General features: G+C 43.5%; 2 protein-coding genes across 10 annotated transcripts in view; one reads left to right on the forward strand and one right to left on the reverse strand.

Moving 5' to 3' along the window:
• Positions 1 to 8,854, reverse strand: part of NMNAT2 (nicotinamide nucleotide adenylyltransferase 2) — a 183,626-nt gene extending 174,772 nt beyond the window's left edge. Inside the window, exons 1-2 of one of the 3 annotated variants that reach the window (XM_064478081.1) lie at positions 8,713 to 8,854; positions 6,553 to 6,681 (exon numbers count right to left, since the gene is read on the reverse strand). The gene's annotated coding sequence lies outside the window, so the exon portion shown is untranslated. Of the gene's footprint in view, positions 1 to 6,552; positions 6,682 to 8,057 lie in introns of all 3 variants that reach the window. The other 2 variants (XM_010988526.3, XM_010988527.3) reach the window with 2 other exon arrangements.
• Positions 8,855 to 9,076: 222 nt separating this feature from the next.
• SMG7 (SMG7 nonsense mediated mRNA decay factor) overlaps positions 9,077 to 13,332 on the forward strand; it is a 75,476-nt gene continuing 71,220 nt past the window's right edge. For 2 of the 7 annotated variants that reach the window (XM_064478075.1, XM_064478073.1), the window contains exon 1: positions 9,259 to 9,520. Coding sequence is in view for 2 of the 7 variants with exons in the window: in XM_064478073.1 (XP_064334143.1) it covers positions 9,492 to 9,520 (29 nt within the window). In the remaining 5 variants the exon portion in view is untranslated. Of the gene's footprint in view, positions 9,521 to 13,332 lie in introns of all 7 variants that reach the window. The other 5 variants (XM_064478072.1, XM_064478077.1, XM_031435609.2 and 2 more) reach the window with 5 other exon arrangements.

Raw genomic sequence — 13,332 nt, forward strand, 5'->3', positions numbered from 1 at the left:
TGTATTGACTTGTTTTAAATGGGGTTTCCACTCTCACTACGTGGGTAAGAGCAGGGTAACATTCCACAGGGTATCCACACACCAAGTTCAAATGATACATTTTGTTTTGGATGCTATCTGTTTTTCAAGTGGCAATACAAAGTTTCTCATGGTGTATAACCAGCCTTTTTGAACTGGAATCATCTCAAACTGTCACAGATTATAAACAGCAAGAACCAGGAATGTCCTATTCAGAAGATAAGAGATTACTGAGTCTGAAAGTATATTTTAGAGGTCACCAACTTCCCACTTTTTTTTTTTTGTTTGTTTTCAATACAGATTGGGGATCTAGTTTCTTCTCAGTATCTCGCACAGAAAGTAAATTCTAACAGATGAACGTCTAACAACTATTACTACCACCAGGCAGTGTGCTTCTTCGCTCATTCATCACTTCTTTCTCTTCCTCCAGACTTTATATTTTCTTTCTCTCTTTCCCTATGCTTGCTTCTTTCTCAGTTCAGTTCTCCTGCCTCTCTTTTTCCTTCTCACCCATAAATAGAAAAAAAAAAAAAAAAAAAAAGCAGCAGCAGCAGCAAATGTTGAGGTTCCTGACTGGTCACATTCCAGAGAAATGAGGAAATGCAGGTTGTTATACAACTGGGAGGGGCCAGATGTGGCCCAAAGTTGAAAGATGAGGAGAAGAAAATTACAAAGGTAAGAGAAGGCCAAAAAGCTGAGTAAAGGCTTAATTTTAGACTTTTATTACATAAAATAATTCTTTTGTGAATCCCAACTAGGCATTCCATCCTTCTCAGGCTGTGATGGTTCTCAGTAGACCCCAAATGACAAAGAGGGTCAGTAATGATGTATTCAAAGATGACTACCCTCATCAGTTTTTATTTGTATAAAAGTATCAGTAGCTGATAATGTGTTCGAGTGAGTCTTAGCAAACGCCTTAGGCATTGCCTCCCATAAGGTCTTCTGTTCAATCACCAGTATGTGACAAGTTATTATTACATTTATTTTTAACCTATCTCTTCTTCAGTTTCCAATATTACTTTGAGGCTCCTGTAAGCTGGCAGGTATTTCAGGCATTCTTTAGAAACAATGACAAACAATGAAACTGCTAACAACAACAGCAACCACAAAAACAATAAAATCTACTTTATATTTTCCTTGGTGGAAGATATTGAAAAATATAAGAAATAAAGGTCACCCATAAATAGTTCACCTCACAGAAATAATGGCTATTAATATTTTATTGTATTTATGACCATTGTCTATGCAATTCTGTTTCACAGTTATACATGTTACAGTGTGTGTCATGACCTACGGGGGTTACTCCACAGTTACACGTTACAGTGCGTGATATGGCCTACGGGGGTCATTCCACAGTTACACGTGTTACAGTGCGTGTCATGGCCTACGGGGGTCATTCCACAGTTACACGTTACAGTGCGTGATATGGCCCACGGGGTTATTCCACATGTTACAGCGTGTTATTTCACAGTCACACATATTATAGGTGTATGCCCGTCATACACTGTAATACACACTATAATATGTATAACTGTGAGATAGAATTGCGTGGTTTCTATCTTTCAGGCATATTTTAGTCTAGAATACTTTTAGCCATGGTTTTCCATCACTTTTCTGGTGGCTGAATGGTATATATTCCTTTTCCTACTGGGAAACAGAATTTGAAAAAGCAAACTCCGCAAAATCTCCTTATGAAGAACTCTGTAGCTGACCGGGACACTTATGTGGATTATCTGATTGCGTGTCTGCACGTGATCTCCAGGTAGAATGGTCCCAAAGACCTCTGCCACAGCCTTGTCACTCTGTCACATAACTGCCTCTTTCTTAATTCTCCTCTAAGCTTTAAACTCTGACAGCAAGACTCCATTGTTCACCATTTGCACCCCAGTGACTAGCATATGACCCAAAACAGAGAAAATTCTTACTATATTTTTGAAGATTGAATGAATAAAAAAATGAGCAACTAATTAAATACTACAATTCTAGAGGGTCCAAAACTCATCAACCTTTCTCCTTAGTGTCAGGATACAACCAGACTGAGGTTCCCAGAAATAAAAGATTGGTTAGGTTTAGACTCGTCTTGGGAGAACAAAGACAGACAGGAACTGATCATCAGTTGAACATCCCTATATACTCTATAAACTGTTCACCTTAAATTTCTATTGTGTTTTAATGCTACAGTCTGGCTGTCCCATGAATGCTTACAGAAAATTTATTTCAACGTCTTTCTACAGCTAATTACCTTCTGTAACATCTAGGCCACTGCCACCGACGTCTCGAGAAGGCTGGCATGCCAACAGCTCGCATGCCTTGTGGGCTTACCACAGGGCCACTAATAAAGAGCAACTAAAACCACGCCCGTCCTCGTCGACAAAGGACTGCATCAGCGTGGGGACCACAAGAGAAAGCTCATGGCCAATGGTGGAGAGAGAGCGCGACAAGGAGAGTGAGCCAGGGAGACTTCCAGGGGCGTCAGCATGGAAGAGGGCGGAGGCAAGTACAGGCAGCTGGTTTTGCTCCTTCCGAGCTTCCTTATCCGCTTCAGGGTGACAGATCCTGGATCTCATCTCATTCAAACAAAACTGCTAATGAACCGAGACATTCTCTGTAAGCAGGTGAAAGCTGTTTTGTCTTCTGGCATTGGATACTTGGTCACATGATACAACCGGCCATAAGGAAGGCAGAGTGCTGTGCATGTCTCTCTCTGCAACGTTTTGTGTTTGTTTTTTTTTAAAAAAACACAAGTTTAATCTACCTTAACTGGAGTGTGAAGATGAGCGTGTGAAGCTCTTTTCAATCTATACGTGTAACAAGAGCAGCGCCCCCTGTTGAGTGCCTACTAAGTGCCCGGCACTGTCAGGTACACTACATACATCATTTATTTGAACTTGGAGAACCTGTCTGCCTCCAGAAATAGAATTTAAATATCTTACTTACTTTCGAATTGCATATTGCCCTTTCCTTAAGAAACTTACATTAAATTTAGTTAGCCGTAACCCATTATAGGAGGAAAAATAATAAAAATAATACTGCCAGACTTTATAAACACTTTTTCTGGTGAGAAATGCAAAGATCACTGGGCTTTCCATTCTATACTCCGATCTAATTTCCTTTCTGAATTTTTAAATCTAATTTTTCTAGCCTATTTTCCAAGTAGCTGATAGCCTCTTCTTTATTGCGATCCTCTCCAGTGTGTTTTTGCTTCATAATTAGAGGGTAAACTGCTTCCCCTAGTCCCAAATTAGAAAACATAGAAGTTAAACAAAAATAATTTGGACATTGAAGACTTTTTTCCTACGTTGAACTATGAGACTTTGCTGTGAGATAATTGATGAATTATCCATAATCTTTTAAGTGTTTGTTTTACTCACTGCCTAAGTAAATTGCATTTAATTAAAATTTTCATCATGTTAAATATAACAGATGTCAGTTCCTCAGATGGGTTGAAGGCCCAGTAAAGTTCTTTTCTTATTGCTTAGGGATGATATATTCCATAGTAAGGTATGCAGGAATTTTAAGCATTTATATGAAAGTTATAGTCCAAATTTCTATTTTTGTCCAAGATTAGCTGATTCGACAAACATTTATTGCATCAGGCGCCCTGCTAAGGGAGTGATAATACAGTAGCAAGCAAAACAGGCAGAACACCTGCACTCACAGAGCTTACAGCCAACTGGAGGCAACAGACGTTGAACAAAGAATTACAAATACGACAAATGGCATGGAGAAGATGGGCAGGGTGACAGGATGTAATGGGAGCAGGTAATAGGTGTAGCTAACTAGCTTTACTGGGGGGTGGGGCTGAAAAGATTTTTCCAAAGAAGTTGAAGTTTAAGCTTGACGCATAAGAAGAGGAAACAGTTATCTCAATAAGGGAACAGCTTGTGTAAAGGCTCTGAATAGAAAAGAACACCAACTATTCAGGTGCCTAAGAGAAGGGCACTGCAGCTGGAGTGCTGGCTTAGGAAATGTCAGAGAAGAGGCAGGCAAGGACCCGATCACACAGGTCACCCTAAAGCCCGGGGACTTTATTCTAAGGACAATGGAAAGACAACGGAAAATCCAAGCCAGGAATTAAAAAAAAAATTAAAAGCTTAACATGGCTATAATGTAGAATATAAGAATACATTGTTTTACTATTTAATTTGTTCTGGGATGTGCTCCCGTATCTAGTAATCCAATTCTATTAAGAATTTTTATAAATATAGGACAAATTGTCCAGGATTCTGATATGTAGAATTTTTCTGAGAATAAAAAAGACCCTAGGATAGTTAAACAAAGCAGAACAGTACTTTGGTACATATCTCTAGGAAGCCTTGAAGCAATAAATGCATGTCCTCAGTTTCTTTATCTATATTACATTTTAACTTGAATTGAAAATGGAAGTGGTGAAGTAATGAAGGCAGGGAAAGGTGGAAGGTATGCATGCATGCATGTGCTTGTGTGCAAACAGGTGGTTTCCTGTGGTTCTGAGGAAGGGCAGATTTATGACAACACCAGTATCACATACTCTGTGCTCAAAAACAGTAGTCTACCCTACAGAAAGTAGGAAAGTGGAGGCTATAAAATAGTAAACAATTTCTTTTCTTTTAGTTGGGTGTTTTAAGAAAAAAAAATGGCAGCCTGTGGGTAACACAGTAGATTTTGACATGAAAATACATTGATTTTAGACTGGGCACCCCGAGATGCTATCAGTGGTACTGTTCTTGGAGTAGCAAAGAGACCCATGAACACCAAGGCCTTTGGACAACAGAGTATAAGAGGATGAGGTTTTAATTTTCTTTTTTACACTCGTCAGTCTTCCCTATGAGCATTTCTTCTTACCTTCTCCAGATGGTCTGCGCCCATTAAATTAGCAGATGGGGTTTTAAGGTTCTTTCCCAGTGGTATTTTCTCACTGGGAGTTGAGAGAAATTCTTGAGGATTAATAAATTTTTTTCTTAGTAAATACTAGGAGAGTGGAGGAGAGAGAGAGAGAGTTCTGACTACCATTCTCTGTCACCTCACTGTCTCTCAAACCAGAAGTTTTTCTCTTAAATCCTGGACTTCTATGCTTCCTGACTGTTCTGGAGGCTCTTAGAAATGAATGAATAAATATACACTTGGCAAACTGTCTGAGAAAGGCTGCTGACCCTTGTTCTGTGAAATCTTGAGCAACAGTAGATCTGAGTTTAATCATCAATTTGTATCTGACTCACTATTTAAAGAGAATGAATCACTCACTTGATTGAATCACTCAGCTCCTTGTCAGGGGTGTGGTACTAAAGAGAGCACCAGCCAGCCTCACATACAAGGGATAAATTATTCTCATCAAAATAGAAACATATTTATTAAGTACCTAATTGTACATATGACTTGGAAACAATCAGAATATGTAAGTTAAATATTAAAAATAAATTAATGCTTGTTAAAGTTTCATGGAACTGTTGAGATAACTATTATAAAAAAAAAGGAGGAGGCTTGCTATGTATGGTCAGGTTACCAAAGGTCTGGGAAAATTTGGTAGGAATGTTAAGAGTTGCTTTTCAGCAAGTACTTGGCATCTGGTTTAAGACTGGCCACTCTGTTTTCTTGGGCAGAAATGTGGTTATATTAGGCTGTTTTTAGTGATAAAACATTTTTTTTAAAGTTTCAACCCTCTAGAATCTGACTCACAATGTCCTGATATTATATTCTTTTCTGTAATCAGAGTCATGGATAAAGAAATCTACCTTCTAGCACTGAATGAGAATAGATTTGGGTGTGTGGTCAGATCTATGAGCATTAGAGACAAAGACTAGATAAACTATTATTTAAAAAATAATGTTATGCTGCAGTCATTCTAAATTATGCATTTCAGCTTGATACAAAAGAAAAGAGGGCAAAGAGAAAATTAACATTTATCAACTGCCAGTGTTGTATGTCAGGCCCTCATATATTCAGTCATGTGTATTGCCATTAAAGTTCACAGGAAGCCTGTAATAGGTAATGTTTCCATTTTGGTCAAGGAAGAAAGTGAAGTTCAGAGACTAAGATGGCTCAGTTGGAATGCACACTCAAGTCTGCTAGTTTATGACCTTTCCACAAAATCACTTAGCTATAAACTGAAAAACTTAACATCAGGTACAATTAAACAAAATGAGACAGCTTCTCATTTATAATCTCTTTTGGCTTAGAAGTAATCTGTATCTGCAGGGGTGAAAAAGTGAATAAAATCTATTGAAGAAAGATGCTGATAATCTACAAATCTGTTGATAGGGTGGGTAGCAAAAAGAGAAGAGACTGGAGAACGTGCATGAAGTAATATGTAAATTTGGGGTCATAATTTTTCTGAGTCTTTGATTTTTTTTTAAGTTATTTTCAAGATAGGCATCAATGTTTTATAATCTATAAAATGTAAATGTTACTATTCTATCTAGTTTGTAGGGACACTGTAAAGCTATTGAAGAATTTATAAAATTCTTAGGAAAGCTGCTATAAAATACAAAGGTTATTTATAAGTGTGACCTTCACCTGTGCACCTTCATCTGTGCATCTAAAGTACTTTGTTCTTACCTTAATTGCCACACCGTCACATTGGATCCTAATTGCTCCCCTATTTTCTGTTATCTCTACCAGAAGGTGGGTTCTGAGACAAGGACCATGTCTCTTCTACGGTGGTATCCATAGTAACCTGGACAATACCTGAAACATAATAAATTCTCAGTAAATGTTTATTGAGCAAACAACACAACAAAAGGATTTTTCTGATACCAGTTTCCTTATTTCCAAAATGAGAAGATAGTACCATTTTCCTGGACTGCTTTCAGGAGTTTCATGATATGTGTTCATATGTTGACTAGAGACAAGAGCCACAGACATAAAAGGTTGTTACTACAATGATTACTAAAGGGGTATTATTTTACATAACATAACCTTTTTTTCCTGGCTAAAATCTTTTTTAAAAAAAAAATCTAACCAATACATTTCAGGAAGGAGCTGTAGGGTATTTTCAGTAATATGTAGTGGTACTTTCCATCCTTGGGCTCTCAGGGTTGATCTCAAGCCAGAGATGAGAACAATCTTTCACTAGGTGGCTCCCTTTCCCGTGAGTGGGCGGCCCCTCGGTGCTGGAGGGATGACAGGGGGCACCGGACAGCTGCCATCACCACGTGTCACGTCGCATCACAGTAGGCGCTTGCAGCAGAGGGTCATAGTTCAGTTTCTATTCCGTTAACGATAATCTGTCTTTGGAATTTATTTCAAAATAGCCTGTACTTTCGTTTCCTCTAAATTTACACATGATGTTCCAGATAGACATTGGTCCAGTGTTTTAATACGTTTGGTGTTGAAGTGGGAGGAAAGAGGGTGAACCTATTCTCCCCCAACAGTGTCAGGGAAAGATCTAGAAAGCGCCTCTTCGCCTAGCGTAAAAGACAGGTACCCAAACCTAGCCAAACGAAAATAGCCCGTTAAAATCCTGATCTTAAGCATCCAATGAGGGCTGCATTCCTGGGGAATTTATACCATTACACACCCTAAAGTACTTTGGGATGGTTACTTTAAAGACTCCACAATACGAATTGAAAATATAATTCGTAAATGTCAAATAATTCTTTCAAACCATTAGGATGACGACTTCTCCAGCTACTTCTCACACACCCTATACTATTATTGACTTCATTCTTTATTCTGCATTTTTAGTTCCAAACCTGAGACAAAATACACATAATAGACGTTCAAAAATATTTGTTCTAAGAATAAAAATCCTTTCCCTATCGGAAGCCTTTCATCGGAACTTCGCGCCAGTATCTAGGCTTTTCTTGATACTATTTTGCCCAACGGTTTCCTCTCCAACCTGAAAGAGACAGAGTGGCAAGTTCTAAAATACTGCAGACGCAGAAGGAGGAAATCTGCACAGAAGGAAGGAACTCGGAGGTCGGCTTTTGATAATCAAGGGGGACCTCCATCGGGGGTTGCCTCTGAGAAGGATGGCGGTGATCAGCGTCTCGCCACGTCCCTGGCTCTGAGTGCTGGGAAACCACTTGTTATAGCCTTCTAGGATATGTCCCCACTCTCACTCTGGCCTCCTCGCGGCAGGAGGTGGCTCGTGAAGGCCGCGCGGGGGGAACTCCAGGGAGGCTCTGTCACCGAGGGTGTGTGCCGGGTGGGCTTCGGGGGATTTCTGTAAGGGTCGACCCGCAGATGTCCCTGTCGGCAGAATGGGGATCTCGGCAGTCGTGTGCCGTTCTCCTCCCTCAGGGACCCCGTTCTGGAGGGATCCCGCCTCCCGGAGCCCAAGGCAGTCGTGAGGAAACCCCTCGCCCGCCTGGCCGCCTCGCGCCGCAGCCTCGCCCTCTTGGCTCCAGCCTGCCGCCCACCAGCTTTCAGGCCCTGCATCCTCCTCGCAGGCCCGGCCCTCCGCACGCCCCGCACTGAGACGGAACTATGGAGGTGGTTCCCGCCCGCAGGCGGGTGGAAAAGCCCACGGTGAATGCCTCGGGGTCTTCCCCACCGCTGCGGGGAAGGGCAAGGGAGGAGGAAATGAGCTTCACCGCCCAGGATAACTACCCGGATTCCCACCCTGGGGGACGCCTGCAGGTGGAAGGGGAGCCAAGGGGGAAGCCTGGGCACTTAACTGGGAATCCACTCGCCACGGGAGAGCCAGTCTGTCCGCACACACTGGTTACTATGACAATACAACTACAGCCTCCAGTTGCCTTGGCAGCTGATTACCCAATCCGATTGGTTTCTTTTCTCTTCATCCCTGGGCTCCACCCTATCCCCTCCAACAGCCTCCCTGCGTGCAGGGGGAGGGGCCGCAGAAAAGAGGAGGGGGTCCTCAGCGTCACTCTAGAGCGCGAGGGCAGACCAGACGAGGGACTGGCGGCCGGAACTGTAGGAGGAAGGGGCGGCGTTTCCGGTAGGGAAGAGTGGAGGAGTGGGAAAAGGAAGAGAGAAAACGGGTGGAGTGGAAAGACGGGGGAAGGTTTTGAGTGTAACTCCCGGCTGATTAGGGCTCGATGTTCCTGGTGAGGCTGGGGTTGCCCCCTCGCGCGGGAGGAGAGGGGTGGATTGACCGGAAGCTGCCAAGTGCCTCCAGCCGGCCGCTCAGCAGCCGCACCGGCGCAACACAGCTAGCTGATCCCAAGAAGGAGCGCCTCAGAAAAGCGGAAATCACCCGGAGGGACGGGCGCCGCTGAAATCTCGCGAGAGGGACCCCCACTTCCTTCCTCTGCTTCTCCCTCCTCTTTCCCCCGCCCCCATCCCTTCTCCCTCCCCCTCCCCCTCCCGGGTCGGAGTGTCCCTGCGCCCCACGGGCCGGAGCAGCAGCGAGAGCAGCTTTCCCCGCTCCCTCCCCCTCGCCTCACTCACCCCCCACCCCCCCCGCCGAGCGAGGAGGAGTCGGAGGAGAGGAAGATGGCGGCGGCCGCCAGCGCCCGCGGTGCCGCGGGGCCGCTCCGAGGAGCCTGAGAAACCCACAGAGGCTTCGCGGGAAGACGCGGCGGCAGAGGATGAGCCTGCAGAGCGCGCAGTATCTCCGGTGAGGGCCGAGGCTGGCCCGGGACGTAGGGGGAGCGGGCCGAGGGTTGGGGCATGGAGAGGCAGACACAGAGGTGGCACGTCCGGGGCGGCGGGGGAGTTACGGGGTCCTCTCCTTCCTCGGCCGGGAGGCGGGGGGCTGCGGGAGGGTCCGCGGGAGGGGGCGGGGCGGGCACACGCGCGGGCGCCGGGCCCCCCGCTGGCCGGGCCGAGTTCCAGTGGAGCCGGCTCGTCTCCGCGCTGGGAAGGAGGTTAGGGAGGCGTGAGAATGTGTGTGCGCGCGCGCGCCCGGGGTCGTGGGCTCGCCGGCTCGCCGGAGTCGGGAGGGGGGTGCCCCGGGAGCCGGCGGAGACCCGGAGTGGAGGTGGGTGTGGAGGAGTCTGATCTCGGTGGCGGGGAAGCGTGGAGTGGTGTGGGATTGGCTGGAGCGATGCCTGGGGAGAAGCCGAGGTGGAAGTCTGCACACCTGAGGTGTGTGGGGGCTCCGGGAGGGAGGACCGCAGGAGGCTGGAGTTTGTTCTTCATTTTGGGGTTGGAAGTACCGAGGAATAATATCATTTGTAGTTAGTTGGCAGAGTCGGGGTGGAGGGGTATAAAGAAGGAGAATGGATGAGGAAGTGAGGAAAGAGGGAGGTACTGTGGACGGGGTTGGGTTCCCCCAGAAAAACTGGGTTAGAATCAGTGCAGTCGGAAGATACCATTCTGAGAGTCGTGTGGATTCATTAAGAGTGGTGTAAAGAACTTGTATGTCGGAGGTAGAGTGACGCATGGGTACAGAGTGTAAGAGTATGTGATATGTATCTGGGGAGGGTTAAGGGGGGCGATTGATACCCATTGTTGGAGGAAGAAGATGCAGACACATTGGAACCAAGTACATGATGGCGAGAGCATATTGAACGGAAAGACACCCGCTTTTGTACAGCTAGGAAGGTTCCATGGAAGCAGAGTAAGAGCTCGGAGGTAGAAGTAAACGAGGATCAAAATCTTGATGGCAGAGAAAAATAAGATTGTTAGAGCCTGAGATTAATTGGGGAGTTACCATTGCTTAGAAAAGGGGAAGAAAGACCTTGAAACAGGTCGTTTTTGTCTTTCAGTAGCAGAACTAAGAAGGCAAGCTTATGGGAAAATATTTTTAAAAACGGTTTCATACCTTGTGGAGGAGGGAATTCGATGGAGTAGAAATCTGAAATGAGCAGAAAAGTCACTTTGGCTGTTTAGTGGTGTCAGAATATTGATGTGTGAGTGGATCCCGGTATGTATATTGCAAGACAGGGTATGTAGTTAAGTGATAACATGAGGGTAGCTATGCTCCTTTTGAAAGTAGTAATAGTTTTATTAAGCAGGGTTGTGTAGAGGAGAGGACGATGAGACTTTTCAATTATGGTTGCATGTCTGAGTTTAGTAGGGACAGGAGCCACACGACGTGCGTGCCCGCTGACTGCAGGGTCGTTGGAACGATACCTGTATATTGAGGCCCTTTCTTCTCCTTTATTAGCCCTTCATTGTCTAACATATCAGATGAGTTTGACAAATACAAGTGTGGCAGAGATCTCTGAGATGCGCTAGAAGGGAGATTGGAAACTACCAGGACAGTCCTTAATTTTAAGGAATTTGCAGTTTAGTATATATTAGGCAAATAAAATATGGTAAGTATCATAAAAGTTGCCAAGTGTTATAAGAGTCCATAGGCAGGAGATTACCTGAGCAATTGGGGTGAATCAGGAAAAGCTCCTTTTGTTACATGTTCATTCATAACACATGATTCATCATTTTGTTGATTGCCTATGTGCTAGGCATTGTACTAACTACTGAGAATAGAATAGTGAGAACTCCACCCTCCTCTTGCAGAGTTTACAGTTTGCTAGGCTTCAAGGAGAAAATGGCACTTAAAATGGACCTTAAGGTTAAACGGTATTCTGACAAGTGTGGATCGAGAAGGAAGAATCCAGATGGAAGGAAACTGAGCAGAGGTACATAGATAGGGAAGTTGGGGGCCAGGGGAGGTGTTCGGTCCAATTAAACAAGGGTATAGGGTGATGCAGCTAGAAAAAACATAAGTTTTATAGATTATTAAGTTTGACCCGTTCTTTTTACAGATGAAAAAAGTATATCCCCAAGAAGTCAAAATTGTTGAGGATTATATATTTGGTATGTGGAAGCTCTTAACTCAAATGTAGATCTTCTAATTCCAGACGAGCTATACTGTGTGCGACATGTTTGAGTTCATCGATTCTTTCCACAAGTATATCTTGAGAGCTTACTGTGTTCCAGGCACTGAGGATTCAGTGGTGAGCAAAAGAGTGAACATAGGAAGGTATTTGCTGGTAGAAGGATGCAATCAATAAACATATGAACAGATAAATTTGTTAATCAGGGGTGACAAGTACTAGGAAGAAAAATAAAGCAAGACAAGGATGTGCTGTTTTATACAGACAGGGTGATAATGGAAAGCCTGTTTGATTAGGTGCCAATATTTGAGAGTGTCTTGAATATTATGATCTGTAGTTTATAGTTAAAATGGGTGGACAATGGAGAATCTGAGATGGTTTGCTTAAAAGGGAATTCACACTTTCGTAACTCTGTATTAGAAAGGTGAATCTGTGTAGTAGGCACTTAAGGGCCAGAAATAAGGTGGTGGCAGTGGAACTAGAAAGGTAGGATGAAAAGCAGGTAGGGAGGGAGGTAGTGACTTTAATGGAAAGATCAGTTGTCTTTGAGAGGCTTCTGTGTTAATACATCTTTTATTTTTTTAAGTTAGCATGGTAGGGAAGACTTATCCTTAGGTTGTGGAATCAATAACAGACAGCTTGAGATGAATTTAGTTATTTGAAGAAAGAAAAGAATAAGAATAAATGAACACAATGTTTAAATAGCCTAAATTTTCCACCTAAAGTTGAACAGGCAAAATTGAACAGGCATAGGACCTGGAATCCCTTAAAGAATCCTGAGAGCCAGTCTTTTCTCAATCTTACTCATCTATCCTAAGTAAATAAAGCAAGTCTTAGGGCTAATAGTAGTCTGGGACAGAGGTGGGGAGAGAGCAAAGAAAGGCTTGCACCAGCCAGAATTTCCTTCTTCTGCTTCTTCAGATAATCTTTCCATTTAAAGTCTGCTGTGGGAGACTAGACAGTGTCCTCAGAGAAGCATGATGTTCACTTTCTTTGATGACAGTGGAACTGTTGGTTTTAGTAGACAACTCAGGGAGGATGCTGTGTACTGCTTAGTGGGTGTGGTTGGGGGTATAGCAGTTATTTGTGACCTTGACTTTAGGAAGAGTTGTGTTGCCTACCGTTGTCAGTGTAAGACCATGACTGGGCAATTTTTAGACTGCACAGCTACAGATCTTCCCTTATGCAGGTAAAAATTAGTTTTGTCTCAGCTGAATTAATTTGTTAGAGTAAATGAGCTGAGGTGTCTGGTGTTGAAATGGTGGGGTGGTGGCACACCAGGGAGCAAAATGGCAGTTTCAAAAGAGTGAGAAATGAGGATATGAGGTAAGAAGCATCAGGAAGATGAAGAGAAGGAATCCAGCATCAAGGGGACTGAGTTAGTCTTGAGTTGTAGAAACAGAGCAGAGGTGAAAGGAAGGAAGAGCTGTCCTCTGTGTGGGTGATGCTCTGGGCAGGAAAAAATGATGAAATTTCAGTTTTTTTGTTAGAGTGGAAGTGTTTTTTTTTTTGTTTGTTTGTTTTGTTTTTTTCATTTTGAGATAGCAGACCAGCAAGACTTCTTATATTTTATAAAAATAAGTAATGGTCTTAGATATGGGAGTTCTTAGCTGAATAATGTTGGAAATTTAATACTCAAATTGAA

This window comes from Camelus dromedarius, chromosome 23 (assembly GCF_036321535.1).
Source record: "Camelus dromedarius isolate mCamDro1 chromosome 23, mCamDro1.pat, whole genome shotgun sequence".
Classification (NCBI taxonomy): domain Eukaryota; kingdom Metazoa; phylum Chordata; class Mammalia; order Artiodactyla; family Camelidae; genus Camelus; species Camelus dromedarius.